At 38.0% G+C, this 23,997-nt stretch overlaps 1 protein-coding gene across 2 annotated transcripts; it reads left to right on the forward strand.

The window, feature by feature from the left end:
• The first annotated feature begins 7,631 nt into the window (after window positions 1-7,631).
• LYPD6B (LY6/PLAUR domain containing 6B) lies at window positions 7,632-23,201 on the forward strand. Of its 2 annotated transcripts, none has more exons than XM_026852626.1 (6): window positions 7,632-7,699; window positions 15,259-15,323; window positions 16,646-16,799; window positions 17,925-18,023; window positions 18,956-19,086; window positions 20,439-23,201. In XM_026852626.1, exons 3-6 carry the CDS (start codon window positions 16,685-16,687, stop codon window positions 20,601-20,603), a joined length of 510 nt encoding a protein of 169 aa, XP_026708427.1. In that variant the 5' UTR covers window positions 7,632-7,699; window positions 15,259-15,323; window positions 16,646-16,684; the 3' UTR covers window positions 20,604-23,201. The 2 variants fall into 2 exon arrangements, with proteins under 2 accessions (XP_026708427.1, XP_026708428.1); XM_026852627.1 differs by lacking the exon at window positions 7,632-7,699 and adding an exon at window positions 14,986-15,085.
• Window positions 23,202-23,997: the final 796 nt, after the last annotated feature.

A 23,997-nucleotide genomic window follows, 5' to 3' on the forward strand; every position in this document is an offset into this window, starting at 1 on the left:
ACGTGTGATCTTTTATCTTTGGAATCAATTCTGGAGAGGTCGGTACAACAGTTAATTAATTTTCTTGTCTCTGGTTATTGATTGCTCAGCTTGCTTTGTGTAAGCTGTTCTTGGTCCAGCTTAACTGGTCCTTTACATGCCTTATCTCTTGTCTTTGGCTGAGTCTCTTATATACAAAGTAGTTTTTTTTCTCCAAAGAGATAGTAACGTGGCTTCATTCTTAAGGGCTTAAGCTATAAAAACCTCATGCATAAACTGGGTGAGTTAACTTTTGACCCCATTTTGGCTAACAGTAGCAACCATCAGCAGATGAAAAACTTTATCTTTCCACGGCACTTTTATAGTGTTTGCACGGAGTCAGATAAGAGCTGGAGGAATTCAGCCCCTCTTATAACATCACTTCGCTGTGCTCAGTGAGAAATTGTTTTGTAGCAATAAAAAAAATACTTAGATTGCTGCATAAGGCAAGGCATGCGGTACATTTTATCTCCCAGATTCAGACTTTATCCTGTGTGGAAAACTAGAATTGTTTATATTCTCTTCTCAGCTAATGAGTTTCTTTTTTACCTAAAAGCATGATTTTATGGTAGGTAGTTGTTGTGATGCAACTGGCCAACTGTGTTTTGAATTCTTTGGAATAGGCTAATGAGCATTTAAACTGGATTTTTCTTCTCAGGTCTGTGTTCTAGATCTGATGGATGGGCTAAAGACCCCAAACAGGCTTCATCCTATAGGTTTTATTTCCACTGTTGGTAGGGAGAACTGAAGGATTGATGTGGAGCTGGTGCTTTGCTTGCTATGGGGTAATCATAGCTGTGTTTTTTTTGTTTAAATTTTATGAATTGCAGGTTTTTTTCTGCATAAGACATGGTAGAAGTATGTGATTTGCATGGTGAATGGGCAATGTGAATGTATTGACACTTCCTTGTACCTGTGAAAAGAACAGCAGCAACCAGACATCCTTTATAGAAGAAACTTTCTTAATTCTGTCCCCAAGCCTGTGGGTTGAGATCTACACGCGTGGACATGGTTAGGTCTGTTACATGTGTTTACCAAACTACATCCTTGAAATCATCCCACCTGTATTTCAAACCGTCAATCTACTCTTCAAGGCCATAACAAATAGTTCAAATCAAAGGTCAGGCCCAGACACTCGCATTTCTTGTGGTGGAATTACAGGATGGAGCGAGTGAGGTGCTGCCCTGCCAAACTTAAAGCTATGAAACATCAAAGAGGTAATTCACACTGGTGTGGCAAGTGCAGGAAGTGACAGAGAGATAATAATTAAAAATTAGCATAGTGCTCTTAGGCACTGGAGCTGAAGCCTCTTCTTGCACCCTTATGTATATCAGCAGATCCAGCCGGATCGGCAGTCCTCCCTGCAACTGGGAGGGTTTGAGGGTCATTCATCATTTAAACATTTTCTGGCAGATTTTTTGTTGTTATTGCATTTAATCTTTAATCTTGCTTTGTATCAAAAACATCATCGTGCTTTATCTTCTTGGTATGTTGGTGGAAGGATCTTTTTTCGGGGGAAAAAAATGTGGCACTGGAGAAATCTGGCTACAGTTATCACCAAAGCTTAATGGAAATTCTTGCTCTTTGTGGCTTGCAGGAATTCAGTGGCAGAGGAAACAGGCCTCTCATTTCTGTTCTGTATTATTCTGGTGCAGACCATGGGAGCACTTGAACTCTGTAAATGCAAGTGCCAGCAGGCTGGTAATGTTGTTAACTAACTGCATGGGGGTGCTGCTCAGTCACCTTAAAACTCTGGGGAAATCAAGCCCACAGAACTTTAACAAAAAAGGCTAGACTTAAGCTCACTTAAAATATTTATTGACCGAAGGAATATGTGGGGACATTATTGTAAGCAGCATAATAATTTTCCAGATGAGTACCCTGCTTGTTTCTTTAATTAGATGACCAGTGCTTAAGCAGCCAAGGATTTGGGGAGAGGGTGGAGCGGGGAGGTGGGGCAGGAGGAAAGTCATGTCTCTTTTTTGTAGTGGGCTCTGTCTTGGTCAACTTTCAAAGAACTTAGCTTTTAGTCTTTCTCTCCTCTGCTAACCTACGTGATCTTTGTTAGAATGTTTTTCTTACCTCTCTCAACACCTTTCTACTCAATGATTTATTTTGTTAAACAAACACAAGCAGCTTTTATAGACTCCAATCCATTACTATGGTCAAATGGTCTATTTAATTTTTATTAAGATCACATAGCTGAGTTTCAGATTTATACCTGTAGTACAGTCAAATACCACGTACCGTTGTATACTCAGTTACCTTCTGAGATTTCCATAGCACATATAGCTGCAACTAAGTATTTTAAAAGATGAAATTCTGTTCCATCAGAGGCAGAGGTAGTGACCTGATGCACGTTATGAGGTTTCTGGTCATCAAGCTCCGACAGTTGTTAAGAGACATTTCCCTTTTGTTCTAAGCTGCGTTCCCTTCTGCTGCTGCACCCACTTCTTCGTCGATATTGTGATGTTTCCCTGGTAATGCGTAAAGATGCTTCTTGAAAACAGTAAGGAGGTTTTGCTGATGCAGCATCCCTTTGTACTGATAATACAAATGATTAAAGCATCAGCTGAGAACTGGTCAGGAATGTTGTCTCTCTTTGCCCTGCTGCTGGTTTTCAATCACTGAAGCCCATTCATGGGAGATAAGTGAGAGCACAGAATTGCAGAAAGTTCTCTTATTTCAAAAGACTGCTGAACTTCTTTTTTTTTTCCCCTGTAGTAAAGTTTATTGCTTCCTATATGTTTGCGTGGTACCATGGAAGGAATAGCATTCCACTTGCGGTGTAATTTAGTTCTGTAGAATTCTTCACCTTACACTTAAAGCTCTAAAAATTGCTGATTCAGCTCACTTTGGAGATTCTCCACTAATTTGGAGATTCTCCTGGCCCTTCTGTCCATATTTTCATTTAATTGTGTTAGTAAGGTTTATTGGTGCAGCCCATCCTGCATCTCTTTTCCCTGCTTTCCCTGCTTCCGTCACCACACAGTGAAGACTTTTTGCTAACCTCTAGTTTTCAGTGCAGTAATAATTAAGAGTCTGAAAAGATGTTCTTTTTGAACCTTTCTGTGTTTGGGGGATTTGATACTGTAGCTCAGACATAAAATTTTGCTCCAGGCTGACGTTTGGAATGCAAGATCTGAGTTTGAAAATGTTTCAGTTATGTTCTTATTTTGTTTATACACCGCTATAAATCTTTGAAGTAGGTAATTAATTTTGTGTTTTTGTCAACTTCTGCATAATCCATGCACCACGTTCAAGGTATCAGAACAAAAGTAATAGCTACAAGTTACGCTCTGAAACTTTTTATTCATCTGTTGGTGTTCCCAGAATATGTTTTGAGGAATTGCTTGATGTGCACACAGGACTTATTCTCACTTGACAAATTCTGAAATTTATTTAATCTCAGAAAAGGTATATATCTAACCTATGGATAACTGGTGTATTGCATGACCTATGTCATGAAAATTAGTATAGATAACAAAAGGAAATGTAGTATACTATTAGCAGTAATGAAAATTTAATTTCTCCTTCAGTTGAGGTACAAAATCTGATTAGGTTGGACTAGAGGGCTTATGTATGTCTCTGTGTGTGTGTGTCTGTGTGTGTACCTCTCTCCCCTCTCTCCTTTGTGATATGTATCCACACTTTGGTTAGTGGTTGCTTTTCCCTTGATTTCAGAATATATACTACAAACCAAAAAAAAAAAAAAAAAAAAAAAAAAAAAGCACAGAAGACAATAAACAAAGATCTTCAACTCCTATGAAACGGGTTTACATTTTTCAGCTTAGAGAAGACTCAATCAGGGATGTGGCAGTCAACAGTTAAATCGTGGCAAGCGTGGAGAAAGGAAGCTGAGTGGTCATTCGTGGTTTGTCACAGTGCAAGGACTAGATGCCATAAAATGAAACGGGCAGCTGGCTTAAAACAAAGAGAAGGAAGTACTTTTTCAGAAGGTACATGTTTGTACTTTGCAGTTTATTGCCATAGGATGTTGTGATTACCAACACTCTGGATGGGTTCAAAAACTGACGTTAATAACCCATGGGCAGTTCAATTAACCAAGCCATGGGCAGGCAATTAAACACCAAGATGTGTACACTGTCTCTAGCCCAGGAAGTCCCAGATTGTCAGAAAGGGGAAGGGTGAATATATACAGGAGGAAATATCACTGTAAGCTGAGATGTTCATGTGTTCTTCCCTGAAACAACTCGTTGCTGGGCAGTTTTGGAGAAAAGAGAGCTTCATAACTCCTGAACAGAGTCCAGAGCCATCTCCCAAACAAACAACACTTCCTTCTTTACAGGGAAGAAGCCTGACCGAAAATAACTTTTAAAAATGTATTATTTAATGGGACAAAACCAAGTGAAAAATCTCCATTAAAGGAGAGTATTGAACATCATGTTGAAATACTTCTGTATTGCCAGTCCAAAGAGACAATAATAAAATCAACTGAAATCCTACAAATCCTCCAAAATGAAATGTCCTAACATCGATTTCTTTATACTGTTTTTTTTTTTTTTTACCCTTTTCATATTTGCAAGTGCCAAGGGAAATCAGTACAGCCTGGTGAAAGAATGTAGACCTGAGGAGACTACTAATAATAATAAATACATGTATGCAGTACTTTTTATTTTGAGAGACTGCACTGGTTTTCTTACTAGTGTTTATTTTCCTACTAGTCTTTGGGATTTTTTTCCATTGCTAGGGTTTGGGGTTTTTTCTCAATAGTGTTTGGGGTATTTTTTTCAGTTACAAGTGATTTAGGCTTTTGTGTTTGTTTGACTTTTTTTCTTATTGGTGATTTTTTTTTTCTTGTGTCTGTCTTTCCAATTTATCCTGGCATTAATTTGATAATGACCTATCTGCCTAAAATACACCCAAGGTTATACAAAGGATTTCTGCAAGGCTCTGAGTAGCTTATGAAAAAGCGCATGGTGCCTTTGATTGTGAAGAGTTAGACTGTGAGCTCCCATACACAAAAGGAATAAGATTTCTTCTTTCCCCCAGTGAATTGCTTTCTGTTTAGAGGGGAATACTAGTAAGGCAAGTTTTCATCTGTGTTCATTTATATGGATAGCTTACTCAAATGGCATCTGATAGTTCTTGGAACTGGCCTATAGCGTATGAAAAGCACGATAAAGAGAAATGGCTACAATAAACTATTTATTCACTCTTTATGGTCAGTTGTGCACCTGTTTTGAAACACAGTGTGCAGATATTGCATGGTTTGCATGCAGTATTTCATAGGTGTTCTAGCTGCTAGACTTTTATCAATAGTCAAAGTTAGCTTGCTGCAAATGGATGCAGCATTGGGTGTCTGCTACTCTGAAAGGGAAAATTATCAGGCTATGTGGAAATGCATTTAATTTAAATTAAAAAAAAAAAAAGGCAGAGCACTTGGCTCTTGAGTTTGAGCTTAGTCCTCTCACATTAGTTCATAAATCTCTGAAGAAATGCTGCTGCAAAACAACTGATGATGTTTCAGATGCAGAATCTGGCTTCTCTTCTAAAATATAATACTTACTTTTATGTTTTGACTCAGGGTTGCCTTACCCGCGAGGGATTTATTGGTTTTAGTGAAGTAGGATTTTTTTTTACCTGTAGTGCTTTTCTGTTTAGCATTACTCTTGATTTGTGAGCAGGAAATGAAGGAAACAGAAAATTTGCCAACTTTAATTTGTCAGATTACATCCTGCACATTGCAGGCAATATGTATAGTAAATAAATCTCCCCACCCAGAGGCATTTTTATCGTTACTTGTTACCACACTGCCAGTTTATTTAAGAATGTGTCGTTGTCTTCTGGGCAGGTAAGTGCAGAGATAGAGTGTGCACTTTGTCTCATTCTATTGCTCTTCTAATTGAGTAAAAACTTACTAAAAAAACCTTTTCATTCAGATTATAGATTGCTTCCCATGTTTTGTTTTATAATTCCATTGATTTGATTGAAAGGAGTAAGCTGTGAGGCTTTATCAAGTATTAGACTTTGAGAAATACAAGCCAGTCTCTGCTCTGCAGGAATACCCAGGAGCTAAAGATGTTTTCTTCTCAGAGAGGACTTCAGAGATGTGAAGGTAGGAAAGACTATTTGAAGTTTAAATAGTCTTACTGTGCTTGCAAAATATCATGAAGAGCTAGGATGGTACTGAAGAGAAGCAGTTCTGTGACTTTATTCATAAAACTCTTACGTAACCTCTTCTAGTAAGTGAGAACATTTCACTGCCTTGATAGCATCACACTAAAGAGATAATGACAAAAAAAAACCCCAAAACAGCTGAGAAATGGGAAGTGTGTAGCAGGGGAAGGCAACATTTGTTCTAGACAAAACCAAGATGCTTGGTTGCTTTCTTTAGAACAAAGACCATGAATCACACCCACAGTCACAGTATCTTTCGCAGTGTGAAGAGATGAGGAGAAGAGGCCCCCTTGTCCCTTTGGTGATAGTAAAACAGGTGTGAGGATTGGATTTTTTCATGTAATAGACTTTTACCTTTTTCCTTTCAGTATTCAATATGCTACTAAGTTGAGGATGGGACTGTTCCGAATAGTTAAGATTTGTAAAATAACCAGTGTTGTTATTGAATTAGTGCAGCAACTGCCAAGGGAGAGAAGTGGGAGGTAACGCTGCCAGAAGAGAAGAGACAGCTGAATGCTTCTCCAACACAAATGGCTGGTACTGGAAGTGGTTGGCTCCCTGTCTTCTGCACTGTTTCAATTCTAGATTTCTTTTAAAAATACATAGTGACACTTGAGTGAAAAATATGAAAAATGCTATGAAATGCAACATGTCTGTCCTGGATAATGATGAAAAGACCAGAAACGATGGATGTTTGGTTTTTTCTGAATCCTGGAAATGTTTCCTTAGCTACTATAATATTCAAGGCTCAGCCTCCAGCAACTATCTGCAAGATAATGGAAGTGTGATTTTCTTTCAGCTGCTCTACAGAGTGATGTGACATCCAGTCCTAGAGCATGGATGTTTATGGTGAAGGGCAAGGAGAAAAACTGTGTAAAATAATTTTAATTTAATAGTGTTATATTCAATTATTATTGCTTAATACAAAGTTGGGTCTATAGACATGGAAGCTGTGTGCTTCTGCTCCAGAAATTTGAGCCTTAGAGGAAGAAAACAGAGCAGCATTTGGGTTTTGTAGTTGAAGATACGGCATATATGTCAGCACAGCTTTTGTGAACCTGTGAAAGGGAGCTTTTTATGTTTGTATTGTCCCTCCCCTTGAAATGAGGGCAAATCACTTTTCTCTCACAATGCAACAGAAGGGTGAGTGAGGCTGTTCAAATAACAGTTCGTGCCAAATGCTGCTTGTGGGTAATAGTTCTCAGATAGTCAAAATGGAAATTTGCTTGTTGCTGTTTTCAGCTGTCTGGATAAGAGTGTTGATTGGAAGTAAATGCCATCTTACACTAGGTCAGATTGGATGGGTCAGCAATTTATTAAGCCTAGTTCATTTAAAGCATTTCAAAACAAACAAATTAGTCTTAAGCCTTTTTGCATTTGTAACTGTGTAAGGAATTGAAACAGACTTTGTTAGCAGTCTTAGAAAAATAAAGCCTTTCTCTCCTTACCCCCTTTCATCTCTTGCTTTTGCAGAGTTCACGTACCTCTGGGTGTATCTTCCGAGTAAATCTTTCCTTAAGAAGACAGTGCTGTAACGTATGTATGTAGATATATTCTGTCCTGTATATTAAGATTTAGAAGGAGTTGTAAAGTACTGCAGAGAGAGAACCTAGGATTGGAAATGGGATTTTCATCACCTCTTCTCCATTAGTGGTTGTATCTCAAGTTGAAAAATCTTCCTCTCTAATTTAGGAAGCCATATTTGAAGTACCCATTGCTTCAGGGTGGAGTAGTCTGAGATTCCAAGGCAAAAACTGGGGGAAATGCACAGCTTGGGTTCATCTACTGAGAACTACATCTGCAAGAGTATTTGCTTGAGCTGTTATGTCAGCTCGTGTAGGGCAAGGCAGAGTAATGGGAGTTACTGAAATGATCAGTTCTCAGTGACTGAAAGTATGTGACTTAGAAATGTGGAAGAGTAATGGGGAAGAGGGGGAATTCAGTGCACAAAACATTTTTCAGAAGTGTAATCAGGGACGTGATGATTAATTTTCTCTTCAGAAGTAGTTATGTTACACTGCTAGTGCTGTTATATGTGATGTATGACACCGAGCTGCAGTGCCACTCTGTAGGCAATGGGATTTCAGGGAAGGTACTTTTAATGCCAGTTGGATAATTACTCCTGTAGTAGATTCAGTATTGATTTGACAGTAATCAGAATTTCACCCTTTGCCTGTCTCCAGCACATTCGCAGTGCAGATCAGTCCTTTTAATAAACATAAACATCAAGTAGGCCATGAAAATACAACCTGCAAAAGATGGTTGCTTTTAAGGTTACATTTTCAATAAGGACTTCAGATAGGTGTATTTCTTAGAAAAAGGACTTCCTAGCTCTTGAAATGGGTTTAGGTGCTTCTGAACAAAAGTTTCTTCTCAATGAGTTCAGTATGAAGTTGTTCTTCACAACTGATTTTTACATTGAATACATTTGATGGCAAGAGTTTGTTGTTGCAGTTCCCTGGACATAACATAGAAGAACCAGATGCTGCTGCTATCTCTCCAGAAGCATTTACAGTCATTCCTGGTGCATTCAAGGAGATTATACTGTTTATGATTTCAAGCATTGTGTAGTAACAAAAAGCTGATATAAATATGAGGCAAAGATAGTATCAGACAAGTACCAGCGCTATAAATTTCACACGTTAAACCCTGCCAATATAAACCAGTCGTTGACGCTGTGTGGGGGTTTTTTCACACACACACACACACACACACACACACACACACAAAGTTTTTCTATTGTCTTAAACTGGCATAAACTGGTGGTGGAAGGGCGTTGCTGACCATTTTGTTATTAATGAGAAAGTGAAGGTAAAATAGTTTCTCTAGTGTTGTGTTATTGTAGAAAACTTAGTAGCTGTGGTTTTAGTGAAATGTCCTGCTATAGGAAGTTAAAAGACATGCTGCCATCAGAGCCTGGTCCCTGACAGTACAGTAAAACTAGACAAAATAAGTTTAACTTTTCTTTATGTTCTTTCAGCACAAAATGTGAGTTTGTATTGGCACATAAGCAATACCTGACCCTTTGTGACTTGGGAAAAGGTAGCACCAAGACTGGAGGAAAGGGCAGGTAACTGATTTTTTTTGCACCCCTTATTCTTTCTAAACAGCTGGGGGAAAAACCACCCAAGGTACTGAGATAATGACCAAGAGTAAAGAAGTGAAGGCTGATGTCAGTGAATTTACCTCGTACATCAGTGTTGGGCAAAAAAGCACGATTTTCAGGTTTATGAACTCAGTTGGTGTGTAGCTTAAATCTTAGTTTTGAAATACAGCTGAATGTGAAGCTTGTGAAAAATGTTCTTTGGGATGCAGAAGCTGTCATACTTTCTAATTTGTCTGATCCCACAGGGCCATTCTAGATTCAAAGAGGTTTTGGTGAATTTAAGATTTGAAGTAGGTCTGCATGCAAACACTCTTTTCTCCTAGCAGATCTTTTCTCTGCATATCTTGACTTGATATTTTAATTTGAAAGGGAATGTAATATTTATTTCACAAGTGCAAATTATGTAGGTTCTCATTTCTGTTGTCTAGAATGTCTTATTTTTTATTGTGTAGAATGGCATATGTAACTTTATGGTGTATGTGAATGTATATGGGGCATAGTTTATGTTAGAAATAGGATTTCACTTGGAAAAACAGGCATTAAAACCAAGGCATATTTCTGAGCCTGAATTTAACGGAAGACCTTCTTTTTCCATTTAATAATATCTACTAGTTGGTATATAGAAATACACAGATACATCTTGATTTCATTTCGATGTTGTTGTCTCACCTCTCTCATGTTTTAAAATAGGTGTCGAAGAACTTCATTCTTGTACAACATACAGCATTACATTGTAGTTCTTGCTGAGTATGAGTAACTTTAGCTTGACAGGAATAAAGAAGTCTTTTAAATATTGACTGTGGTGTGGAGCTAAACTTGTGGAAGGACACTGAAAATCAGAATTTTGTCTTCTGCTCAGCTGGTTGGGTATTCACTGGGACCTTTGGCTCATGTAAACTTGGGTGCCAGTAGCTTGTGCACAGAGAGGTTGGTCTACTTAAATTCTATCCCACCATTTGAAGTGAGGACTAATTAGTCATTAATGGTCTGATCCCCTGAAGTATTTAACAAAATATTCTGTAAAATTAATAGCGTTAACCTGTTTTTTTACAAAAGTTTTCCAATGAGCTCAAGGAAAGAAAAAATGCTGCTTATTCCTATAATCTCTTTTCTCTAGAGTAATATTAAGTTTTCCAGTCATGCACAGGTGGGAGAGAGATTTAAAACAGTTGCATATGTTATATATATAGAAGCTGTTACAAGCTAAAGTGTAAAACTTCTGGTCATCTATAGCTTTGACTAAGTGCAGTCCTTTGAGGAAATTATATACTTGCAGAAGGGAATAAAATATTTATCTCTCATTAATGGATTTTAAGGTAGAATAAATTATTTTCCAAAGATGATTGGGGATTCTGAATTTTAAAAATGAATGTCAGTGCTCAAGACTAGTTTTTGCTGAGCAGTTTTGGCTATAAAGGAATGAGGTGTAATGCAGTTTTCATTCCATAGTTCTGCTCTTCTGGATGAGCTTAAAAACAAATACATGTTCTGTCCTTGCCAACACTTCAGTGGTGCTGCTCAGATTTATCCCATTAATCATACATTTTTTTTTCAAAATTATTGCAGTTGTATGTATTATGTAGTCAGACACCTCCATGTCTCGCAATCGCTTTGCGTCACAACTTCCCATGCCAGCATTATACCCCGAGCTAAATGATGTTGTCATTACCAGATCTATGTTCTACTTTTGTAAGATCTTAGATAAAGAACTCTATAATTTCTTGTAATTAAGACCAAATTTAATTCCAGGCATGGTGAGACAAAGAAATGTGTTGTGTTTACAAAGAATGTTAGTAACTTAAATTTTATACTGTCAGTGTTACTGATTGCAGATGTCCGTCAGTGTAACGTAAAATCTTTTTTCCTGTGTTCTTCTGTACTAATAACATGCTGTAAGGTAAAAAAAAAATAAAAAAATCAGAAAATAGAGACTTCAACTCAGTAGGTAAGAAAAGGCAGAACTTATATAACAAATAGTTTCAATTTGCATATCTCTAGTAGTATTCGTCAGTCTTTTAATCCTTCAAAATATTTCCTTTTTCCCTGTTTTTGTTTTAAATGCGTTCTGCTTATTTCCCAAAGAAAATTAAGGTTGTCTCTTACTCGTTCCATCCACTTATTCACCCCCTGAGTTTTGAAATGGGGTAAATGGTGGCTTACAGATCAAATGAAAGGGTCTCCAGAGGAAAACATAAGAATGGTAACATTTATCTATGAAATGGGGAAGCCAAAGAGCTGGTTTTGTCCTTTTAGATAAGTTGAAGTGTCAGTTTTGGCTTTTCTGAATTGTTGAATGGAACACCTGATGATGTCAGGTGCTGGTTTTAACTTTTCAGCCCTTAACATACATACCTTTCTGCCTATGTATTTCTAACTCTTATGTCCTGAAGTGGTATTTAACAAGCTTAACATAAGCATTTGCAATTATCTAATAGCACCTGAAAATTGCTTACTAAATGACAGGAGGAAGTTTCATTTGCATTCCATATCTGATGTTAAATCTGCTAATCCTCCACAGAGTCTGCCAGGAAAAACAATGTAGACAGACTTGAATTTTATTAAAATCAGAAATCAAGCACGCTGCTTCCTACTCTTCTGTTACACACTGCAAGATAAACATTAAAACCTTCTGAAATATATTAATTATTTGAACCATTGTATTCCTCATTGTTTTCTTGAAATGTGCTTTAGTCACAAGCTCTTTCCAGAGCATACATTAACAGCCCTTCCCTCTTGGGTTTTCTTCCCTCACCCCAGGAAAGCTCCGTGTTTGCTCTTGTTTATATAAATTAATCTCTGTATCGTGACAGGTTGTTTTCCCTTCATTAATGAGAGTTCCTAATTGGGCATAATAAATGTTTACTCATGTTACTAGATAATATTATATGAAAGCATAACAGAGATAAGAGACTATGAAGAAAAGAAGCATTCTAAAGATTTTTGGAAAAGATATGAAAGCCTTTTTTTTTGCCAATATTTTCCTGTTTTATTTGAGAATGGCTTCTGGTGCAGCTGTGTAACTAAGACTATGTCAGACAATATCCATTATTTATTGGCCTGGTTAGCAAACAGGGACACCTTTGACTACAGCAAATTGTGAGGTCAATTTATTGCGCTTTACACCAACTGAAGACCAGCTTTTTTGTATTTATATTCTCTAAAATTTTCCATTTGGCCTGAGCTTCTCTGGGGAAAGCAATAGGAACTTGGGGGAGGGGAGCAGAAGAGAACTTGAATTTGTAGAAAGTTGGCAGGTGTAATTGTGCCTTTTATTTGCTATCCAGGTGCATCAGATCAAGTTACAGACCAGTCTCCCCATAAAGGCAAATTTTCCTCAATCTAGTAGAAACTGCAGAAGATACATGTTAAGGAGATAAATTTTGCAGCTGTTATGCACTGAAATGATTCAATACCCTGTCTTCCTACTGAGTAAAATTGAAAGAATTAAATGCTATTGAGCTGCCCGAAATACACCGAACTTTGATTAAAACTGGCTTGTCAGTTTAAAAGTAACTTCCTTGTGCTACTCAAAGGGCATAAATAGAGCTATTTTACAAGGGAACCATGAAGAAGGATGTTGGCACTAGAGGCACAAGAAGGATTCTTCCCCTACTCTTACCAGCCGCACCCGAGCAGCCTGTGTGCGTTAAGGGCCCGGTACTGCCACGCTGGAATAGTGAACACTGGATCCCTGATTGTCCAGGGACACAAGAGCAAGGTAATTAGGATCAGGAATTGGAAAATTGAAAATTGGTACCTACTTGTACTTGAGTTGCTGTCTTTTTAGCTCCATGCATTGAGATGTTTCTTTTTAAAACAAATTATTTTCATAAAATTAGTTATGTAGCGGTTCTGATTTTGAGCTGGTACTTAATTCTGCATGTAAGGACACTTTCTGGTGTCCTAGCAAGGAATGCAGGGATTGCAGTGTGCTGAAGGATTGCTGTGTCACTCCCTCCCAGGGCTTGGGGTCTAGTTTATCCTGGATAAGAGGTAAGAGGAGCATCTGAACAGGCGTGGTTTAGTGCAGCATTACTGGCTGTGCCATCCCCAAGCCTCTCTCTGCCTCCGAGTGGAAAGGCTGAGCAGGGGGAGGTAGGGAAATGTGGCTCAGCAGGGTAAAATTCCACCTTGCTGTTAAAAGTAGATTTAACCTCTTTCTGCAGCGAGTGGGGTAAATGGGGTGAATGTAAAACTGAGGGGCTATACTGAGTCAGACCAAACATATCATAGTTCTGTGTTTGGACTCCAGTGACGCATGACAGGAGATACCTATGGGGAAGGACAACCTGTAAACAGAGTGACAGCAGGGATGTGTCTTCTACATCAGAAAAAGGGGATGTTACTGAAGAGCTGGCTAATTCAGTTGTGCATAACTGTGCTTCATATTCTGTGCTTTAGGGATATTTTTGGGTTTAAATCACCGTGTAAGAATTCTCCTCTGTGTGGGAAACAAGGATCTCTTTAAGTTAGCCTTTGTGCATCTTTAGCTGTTAATTTTGTCTCAGATTGGTTATTTTCATGGAAAGTGTCATTTTATAGAAATTATTCTGATGTATTTTGCTTCCAAAATGTTATCTGTTATTACATTGACTTTAACTCTTAAATCATTCAGAATAATGGTTATGGTATTAATGAAAGGGCTTGGTGCACTTTCTCCTCTTGGTTACATCATGGAAACCTGATCCAAATCACCTTAGAGCAGAAGAGTGGGATGGGATAATACAGGGAATTATTGTCCATGAAGAAGAGAAATTTCTTAGCTGAAATAGAAATTCCGTCACCTCTTGACACTGAGTTATTTGTGGCAAAAATCGATTTGAAGAATCTTGGATATGGATTGTAAAGGAAAGGGGTTTTAGGCAGTAACATAAAATGAACTGTGTATAACAGAAAGAACTTGAGGGAAAGATGTTGTCTCCAGCATAAACTGGTAGAGCTAAGAATGCTAGAGGAGGGAGAAATTAAGTTGAATAGAACGTTGGATCATTCATGAATCGTAGTAGCGCACTGTCTCCTCTTTTCCTTTTCTCCTGTGCTGGATAATGCCACATTCCTCTGGTCTGCCTTGGAAAATATTAAAGGATCATGAAATAGACTTTGAAGGCAGCAGCTCAGTGACAGAGCATGGTGTGTGTTGACTTGTCAGCAGAAAAGCATCCAGTCATGATGCACAGGTTTGTCTCCACAAATGAAAACAAAACACAAAACGCTAAAACTGCAGGTACAGTTGAAATGTGCACATCGAGTATGTGTTTGAGAGACAAGTCAAGGGGGTTATAAACAGCCCCTCTTTAATGCTGCAGAATGTCACTGTGCACATACCGTGTGCTGAATTGGAGAGAACTGTAACTATGGTTAAGATTTATTTGGGATTTTGCAGTGGGTTTAGGGATTTGACCAACACTTTTGTGTTTCTCTTTCAGTAAGGAATGAACTGTGGGTGACCTGTTTACTTCATAGCTTGCTAATAACCTCTAATCTGGAGGCTGATGATAGTCTTTGCTCTTTTAGGTTACCTTGCTGCTGATTAGTGCTTCTATTTTGGTTGTAGCATGTGTGGAAAGTTTGGATACGTCTAGAGTGTGAAATACATATTCATCTGGTATAGTCTGGTCCTGCCCAGGTCATTGCCTGATTAATGTTCTTCCCTTGGAAGAGAGGTAAACACATCCTCATGGAAGGACTGAGTAGTCTCATTGCTTCACTTTTTGTCTTACCCCAATGTCATAAAAGACAAATGACTCACAGGAAGGAGAGAATTTGTTTTTCTGCAGTAGAAGAGCACTCAGTGAGGCAGAGCCACGCAGTGTAATTCAGGTACTTCTTTGGATATTTTGTTATAAAAACCACCACACTTCTAGGTTTCTATTTTAATTTTCAATATAAAGAAGCACATACGGTGTTTCAGCTAATTAGTTCCTTCAGGACAGAATTATGATGAGCAGTTGCTCTTTGTTTTTCACAGATTTTTCTTCTTAATCCTTCTTTAGATCCTGGGCTATAGTCAGAGAAATCTGGACCATCCACAGGAGATAGTCTTGGAGGTGCACTGCAGGTATGCTGTGGCTTTCTCAGTGTCTGCTGAAATATATTCATAAACCCATGATTTAAAAAACAAATCTTAATCAGGATGGCTGAACTCCCAATGCGTAAAGTTGAACTTTGTGTTGATGGGTTTGTTGGCAAAACTCTTTCAAATAATTCCTGCCTGTGTCAACTGAAAAAAATAAAAAAAACAACCAACAAAAAAAACCCCAAAGCAAAACAAATAAACCAACAGGAAAAAGAAGGAAATCCTTTGACCTCTCTGCCATGGTCTTGAGTACCATTTTCAGTTCAGTGCTTGGAGGTGTTCAGAGCTTCCCGCGCAGGCGGCGTGTACGTCTACACAGGGTGTGCAGAGAGATTTCTGACTGAATGCGCTTGGCAGCCCAGAGCAACGTCTCTGGTTTGGTGCGAACCTCCACTCAGGCTTGTTTCTCCTGCTGGGGATTTGCATGGGCGGAGTGCCATTTGAGCTGATTCTGCTTTTTAATATCTGAACTAGGTCTCCTGTGTCACTGCGATTTGCCATACATACCTCTGTGTGGGTATGTATGGCTGTACAGCTAAATACCAAACTGTCCAAAACGTTCATTGATTAGTTCTTTTTCTCTGTAAAGCCTCACCGCAGTACCTAGGGAGCCCCAAATACATGTGCAAAGCGTGCCCAACACATGTATCTCCTCTCTCTGAACATTATGCTTTGCAGTTCTACAAAACTTGTGTACCGTCACCAGGCATCTTCCGTAGCGTTTCCTTGGTATACACTTTAAAAAGGAATAAATCTAATTTACACTCTTGATCTTTAATGTTGTGCCACTGGTGAGTGCACTTACAGTTCAGATGGTGTAGCTTATCTGAAGTCGATAGACATACATTGATCTATAGTGGACAAGGAACTGGTCTTGGGTTCTAGGCTGTTGATGATAAAAATGACATTTTTCTGCATTTTGCTTTCTTTAATAGTAATGTAATCCTGACCCTTTTAAGCAGGATGTAAAGGAGCTCAGTTTTGATGTTGATTTTTCGAAATGTTTACAAGGAATTTATAACATTGGCATTGCTTAGAAAGACAAACAGATTCAAGAAATAATGTTAACTTTTAAGTCTGTGGAAACTGAAGTGCTCTGTACAGGATCCTGGCCAGCAGAAGGCAGTAACTGCTCAGCTTTGCATTGTTCATCATTGCATGCTTGCTTGCATTAGCCATCTTCACAGTATAGATCTACCGACTGAATTGTCAAGGCTTCGGGAGTAGTTCATAGGAAATTTATTGTTCTGCATGCTCAGTTCTTTATGATTCCCCCTAAATAATGTGTTCCCTTTCTGTCCTAGGCCTAAGAGTTTTGCTTTTCATGTACAATAATACTCAGCATGTTTTTATTCTATCACATGCTGGCTGGAGCCTTTCTTCCATTCCTCATCCTTTCAGGAAAGTGGGTTTCAGCTGAGAACATCAACTTTTACAATGTGAGACCTCCACTAGACCGTAAGTATACAGTTATGCTTTTCCTGGGTATGCAATGGTAGCTTAACATTTTAGTTAATTGCCATATTCTTTCAATCATTTGGGTTTTAGGTGTTTGTCTTCTTCAAACGTGAAGGATAAAAAGTTTAAAATCAAACTTCTGCTTTTCGACCCACAGCAGTTTATCTCTAAGATTTTATAAGATGACTGAATGAGAACAAACAATTGCATGCATTGCTAAATTAAAGAGTGCACAAGGGCTTTCACAGTTTTAAGTGCTTTTATTATGTTTTTCTGTCTCTGAAATGTCTTCCTACAGAGCAAATTAAGCAGTGGGTTTCTCATAACTAATACAGAACAGATGTTTTTGTCTTTTATCATGTTGGGGTTTTTGTAAGGGAAAGAATAGGTGTGCTGTATGCAATTAATTCAAACTGAAGGTAATTAAAAACCTTGTGAGACCTGTGAAGCCAGTTGTCACTAATAGCATCATTTTTTGTGCCTGTTGTCTAGCATCAGAAGTGTTCTATCCCTTCATTTAAGGGAAGAAGATTTTCATTATATGTATCATTAAAACAGGACAGCTAGATATAATAGGTATATATGTGCATCTAGGGAACTGTGCACCTTAAAATCATTTATATTTTTATATAATGTAAACAAGATTTTAAAGTAGTCCTCTTGATCCCTTTGTCAGAGGGAACCTACTTCTTCAGAGTTGGAGATCAAGATCTGAAGCTGGTTTTGAAGATGTAGGTTTTTTCATCAAAGGAATCAAAAGCCATTTAAATGGAGATTGTGTTTGTGTATCTGTACAGACATACATGCAGATGTAGTGACATGTGCATATATGTAAGGTGTTCTCTCCTGTTTTTCCCACCGCTACTTAAATGGTATTTTGGATTGTGAGAAAATGAAAACAGGAGGAGATGTTTTAAAGTTCAGGCATAGCAAAGCAAGTTAAAAATGGAAAAGCTTTCTACAAGACTTGTTTTGTGGGTTTTATTTGTCTAACAGTGATATATCACTGAAAATATGTAAATGTATGTAATATGATTTTGCAAGTAGATGTGTACTGACAGTATTATTTTGAATATTTTTCTTTCTTAATGCTTGCAAACTCACAATATTTTAATACTTTTAAAGCCACTCCATTTCCAAACAGTTTTAAGTGCTTTACTTGTGATAATGCAGCGGACAATTACAACTGTAACAGATGGGCTGAAGATAGATGGTGTCCTGAAAGTAAGTGTGTCTGTATTAAGGAGATTCTTTCTGATAGTTAAATTTGCTTCTCCATGACTCAGACATCTTGTAGAAGTCTTAACTGAATAGGATTAACATGCCAACACAGCGGTGCCCTCGGTTATGTTAGTAGTAGTATGCGTTATACAATTTCTGCTGGGGTGAATATTCTGACTATTTCAAACTGCAAAGCAACACTGAGAAATTGTTTATATCTATATGTATAAAACATTGTATATAATATGTAACTATGTTATTAATATAGCAATTAATACATTATCAATATATCAATACTATATTAGTTAATTATTTATGTGTTTGTGGGTGTGTGTATATATATAGCTATGTGCTTCCTAGGAATTAATTTTAATGTTGTCTAAAAACACTTAAGAATTGTCTCTGTAGCCTTATCCCCTTCCTTTTGGATACCATCCCAAGATATAATGATCTCTCTAGGCTATAGACTTGCTTGTGAGCAGCAAGACCTGAATGACTAGAGATCACACGTGTAGGAGAGAATGAGAGAAAAAAGAATGAAAGTATGTTTCCTCATTTTTTCTTCACAGTGATAGTCATAGTAACAGTGGGAAAGGGGAAGAAATAAACTAGAGGAATGAGGAAACATGTCCAAAACAAAGAAATGTGCTGCAAAAAAAGAGCAGAGAATGAAAGATAAATGTGTAGGTTATAGTGCTAATAAGTAGTTTAAATGATAGCAGCCTTTCTGGAGGGTTGACGGGTCAGTTAATCATAAGATTTCATCAGTAATTAATTTCTTGCTAAATGGCATTTTGATCAAGTAGAAAAATGGCTTTATACAGCCAAAATAAGTCATTTTAATGGGAATAGTTTGCTAAATTGTGTGAAGTTTTTAACCCCTGTAAAAGAACGTCTACATTATGCAAATACACATTTTAAATTTTATTTTGTAGGTACTCAGTACTGTTTGACAGTTCATCTCTTCACAGACCATGGGAAGAGCACATCAGTCACCAAAAAATGTGCTACCAGAGAAGAATGCCATTTTGTAGGCTGCCACCATCACAGAGAAAGTGGCCACACAGTAAGCACTACTCTTTGTGTAAGAGCTGCACGCTGGTTTTGAGGTTTGCATTTCAGTACTTGTTTTTCCTGCCGAGCTGAAGAGGATGTGCCAAGCTACGCTCTGTGGTATTTAACAATAGAAATCAAATTTCTGCAGCAGAAGTGTGACTACCCACTTCTTCCTACTTTCCTATTTGTGTTGCTGTGTGACAGGATGTAGGAACAGCTTCTAAAGAAACACCTGAGTTATCCTGGGGCTTTGCTAATGCGTTGCCCAATGCATGGGCCTTAGCTTCTGAGTTCTGAGTAAGGTGCCTGGGTGGGCTATGCAACCTGCCCTTGGGCAAGCTGGCCCAGGAGTGAGGTAGTCCAGTCGTGTCTGCATATCATAGCTTAGGGGTCCACTGAGCAAGACTGTCTTTGGCCACAAAGGCCGTGCTCTTCAGCAAGGTACAACTGAGCTTTTCCATGACAAAAAGCTACAACTGCTGTCTTGGCTCATCCTTGGGATCCTTGGTAAAAGTTTATTCTGAATGATCAAGCATATCCCACCGAAGTATTCATGGTGGTAAAGTATAACCCACTAATTCCTTAATACTTGAGAAGGTTAGTTATTTTTAACATGAAAGGTTTCAGACACAAAAAATGAAGCAGGCTACATTCATATTAAATATAAAATGTTCTATATGTTTTCTGAACCAACTTCCATTGATTTCAGCAGGTTTTGGTGGAGAGAGGGCATGAAATCACTATGCAGCTTGCCTTCTGCTGCATCTTAGAAGAGTTCTTGTGCCTTCAGATTAGATAAAAATTGGCATTCTGTTGGGTCTTCTAGCAAGGAGTGTCAAGTAAGGAAAAATATTTTCAGATTCCCTCCTGAAAATCAGCTGTGTCAGCAGTTCTGTGGCACTAGAAAACTGAAAAAAGCAAGTCTGAAGTTCAGCCTGTAAAGCTACACTGAATACAAAAGCTTGAGGGGAAAAATGAACAGGAGCAGAGTTTTTACAGCCAGAATTTTTTAGCTTAAAAAGCTGAAACTTGAAACATTCTAATGTATGTTTTTAGCTCATGTGGCAGAAGGGGGAAGTGGTGGAAAGTTGACCCTATTTTCTGCAAAATGAGCTTGTCAGCACAGCTAACATGGCTGCATTAGATCACGTCGTGGTTTCAAAGCCCAGTTAGAGCACTGGGGCATGAGTTACTCTAGTAAGGCTGTGCTGCATGGTTTGGAAGAGAAGTTGTAGCTTACATACTCCAACTGCTGCCTTGGGTCCATTTAGTTGTTACCTTTGCAACCAGCTGAAAGAACATACATCTCTAAAAGCCACGCCTGAATTGCCCGACATCCCGTGATCTCCTTTTTCTCAACAGGAATGCGTTTCTTGCTGCGAAGGCATGATTTGCAACGTAGAAATACCAACCAATCACACCAATGCAGTATTTGCTGTATTGCACGCCCGGAGAACATCGGCTGGCAGCAGGAGGACAGTCAACGTTGCAGTGCTTGTGTTGGTCGTGATGATGGTGTTGTCATGATGCCAGCGCCCTCCCGTTACATCTGCTCGATCCTGGGGCCACAAGGACCTCGAAGAAGACTGTTGCATTATGTGCAGGGAGAAATCACTGATACTTCTTAATTACAGAAAATGTAAGGGAAAGTGGAAAGACAAGTGTACATCATGAAGCCCTTGGATATTTTAGTGAAGATACTTCATATGGCCTGCAGTATTTAAAAAAAAAAAAAAAAATGCACACAACCCACTGACCAGGCAGTGGAGTGAACTCAAGTTATTATCATTCATTATTTTATGATGAAAATGCACATATGCTTTCTATTTTCTGAACAGAGAAACGTGTCTGTAGACAATCACTTTCCCAGGTGAGGTAAAAAGGAACTTTCGATGGACAGTGAGCCAACAGGTACCTCAGTGGAAACTGTTTTTAAACTGTTTTTCATTGTGCATAAATAACACGGAGTTTCTTGTCTTGATCAACAGGTGTATTTAAGCTTATCTTTAGTTATGGTTTTCATAGAGAACATATATGAAAGATTATTTTTTTTTCTGTTTTGATCAGAGCTATCATTTTTATTGGAAATCATACAAGTTAATACTTATATTTTCTGTAAAATGTTGTCTCACACTCAGATTTTAAACCTGTGTAAAATGATGGAGAATTTCTGTCTAAAAATACTCAACTGTTGGAACACCTAAATCAGAATTCCTTCACCCCCTCCGGCCTCAAAGGGATTATTTTCTTGCAATGAAATTGCAGTTAAGGTCAAGCATCTACGTTATCATAAAAATTGTAAGTGGGCAACTGGTGTAAATAAGGAGAGAAGTCTACTGTGTTCTCTCTTGAATTGCAAAAGTTTCTTCCAGAAATAATATTGTCCTTGATGAATCTTCGCAGGCCTCTGGACACCATTGTTAGGCAGCTTTGCCACCCCCGTTGTTTGAAAAGTTTGGGCCAAGATTCTGTTTTTCATTACAGTATTGGGGGGTTTAATGAGGTTTATTTGCATAGTTTGATTATATGACTCCTTATCTTTTAGATGACAAATAATAGAGATTAGATTACAGTTAGATGTACTAAAACCTTCCTTGTTTTCCTGTGTAAACCTTGGGATGCAGACCAGCATAAATAAGCTGCTTCTGTGAACTTCTGACCCATCTAATGCCAAACAGTGCTTTCCAGGGCTCCGACAGATCGAGCTGGTATAGACTGACCTAAACACAGTCTTTGATAGGTCAGACTTAGTGTCTGTGTTGGTAACATCATTAATGCAGACGCCCTGATGGTAGGGACCAGCAGGTACTGATGCTACGTGATTTCTCAGTACGGCTTTATGTGACACAAAATCCTAACAAATTTCAGCTGCTCCTGTTTGCCCAGTTGTGTTTCTTCCAACTCCCCACCATTTTCATAAACTTTACCTGACAGCCTAAGGTATTGCAGCACCGCTAAGGGTCTGACCTAGCAAGGCTGAAGAATTGCATTTCACTTTTTTTTTTCTTCTAAACTACTTTATTCATTTATGAATAATACTGATTTGATTCCAAATAAGATAGATTGTTCTGATCTTTTTCTAGTGGCTTTTTCTCATCTTAATTGAGATGGTTAAAATTACGATTAACTGTTGAAATATTTTTTAGAAAGGATGGATCATTAAAACTTACTCTTAGAAAGAGATTCAAAACTGTTCTCTGAAAAATTCAAGTAACTATAAATTGGGATTTTTTTTACATAAATGTTGACTTAATAATGTGCTATTTTATGTCACTAGATGTATTTAGACTAGCAGTTGAAAAACGGATTTTGAAATGTTTTGAGTTTTGTTTACATTCTAAAATTGCCCACGCAATGTTTTTAGAGTATATAAATACGTCTAAAAGTCAGTCTGTGATTTGTTGACAGGCAATTGCATAGTTACAAAAATTGGATGGAAACACTTTTTCCTTGCCAACACAAAATAGTTCTTGCTGTCTAAGTGAAGGTTTTCCAAGCTCTGGGTTCCAGTGACCATTGCTGTGCCATGCAACAGGCCAAGATGCTGCGGATGTTTTAAGGAGATTTTTACTTTGTTCGGTGATCATCCCTAGGTAACATATCTATAGTATTCATCTTCCTGTCGGACATAGTAACAAGCACATTTAATGTTTTTCATCATTAAACATCATCTTTTTGCTACATGATCTACAGAGTACTTGAACTTTTTTCTTGGGGGAAAATCATTCCAGGTGTGCTCTCTGCTCAACGGGGAATTCCTTAGTAAAGTAGAAGCAAGTTGTCTTCCACGTTTCAGGTCATGGTTTTGTTTCCTGGTTTTGCCTCTAAGGACTAGGTGCTCCCATAATTCAGTTTCTGGGAATAATTATTGCAATCTTAACAAGGCCTTAAAGTGCCCTATAGTCTTATATGAGTTTACTGTAAATAATTTACAATAATCTAAGTGTTGACATTTGTTTACACTGCAAATGTCATTCCAGAGCTTTTGAGAGTGCCAAGGAGACCCTGGAGAGCTGCCCAGAGGGAGGGCTGAGGCACAGAAATGTGCGCTGCAGGTTCTCTGCAGCTGCCAAAAGACTTTTTGAGAGGGGAGATCGCCGTGTGTTTGTTTGTTTTTCTTGGTTCAACTGATTCCCCCCCCCCAGTTTGCCATACTGAAAAATAAGAAATCTGCTTGTAATTTAAATACTTAATGCATTTGGTAAAGAATTGTTTGGAGAAAAACAAAAAATAAAATTGAAGAATTCCACTGAAGTGTGAAAACAGTGTGCTGGATTTTAATTGTAATCTTTTTAAAATGAACAATAATGACAGCAACCTCGGTATACGAAAGGATTTGGTGTTGCCAAAGGTTTATTTTTTAGCATAATAGAATTCCAGTTCTGGAGGATATTAAGGATGATTTCTAGTCATCTTGATACATCAATACCTTCGTTATTGCAAAGTTTAGGTCTGTTGTTTCTGTAAAAATGAATGCAAAACTGCACAAATAGGCACTTGGCTGAAGAAATGTAGAATTTAAGAGTGAATATCAGTTTTACCTTTTGCTCCTTTTTATGCATGTAAAAACCTGTATGCTTCTGCATATATTTTATTTTAGGCCAATATTAAGTGCTAACTTTGTAGGAAAAACAGTATGTGCTGATTATTAGAGAAAATAGTGCTAAAATTCACCAGAGTGCATAGTTTTGGCATGACTAATAATTCACTGCATAGGCAATCTTAACATTAATTTATGGTAGAATGTTTATATTTTATTAAATAGATTCACCTATCAGCTGTATTTACTCTTCAGAGATCTGTCTGAAGGACTCACTGAGGAACTCACAAGAGTATTATTTGATTTGAGAAAAGTAATTTTCCAGCACTCCCTCATGTAGGTATTTCATGCATCTCAATTTTGGGTCACAGATGTTGTAAC

This window comes from Athene cunicularia (genome assembly GCF_003259725.1).
Source record: "Athene cunicularia isolate RWA chromosome 7 unlocalized genomic scaffold, athCun1 chr7_part1, whole genome shotgun sequence".
NCBI classification, from domain to species: domain Eukaryota; kingdom Metazoa; phylum Chordata; class Aves; order Strigiformes; family Strigidae; genus Athene; species Athene cunicularia.

Coding starts and splice junctions, on each gene's coding strand:
- LYPD6B (XM_026852626.1), top strand. CDS start 16,685: ATGTTTTTATTCTATCACATGCTGGCTGGAGCCTTTCTTCCATTCCTC. Junction 16,800..17,924: donor TGTGAGACCTCCACTAGACC/GTAAGTATACAG, acceptor ATACTTTTAAAG/CCACTCCATTTCCAAACAGT. Junction 18,024..18,955: donor AGATAGATGGTGTCCTGAAA/GTAAGTGTGTCT, acceptor TTTATTTTGTAG/GTACTCAGTACTGTTTGACA.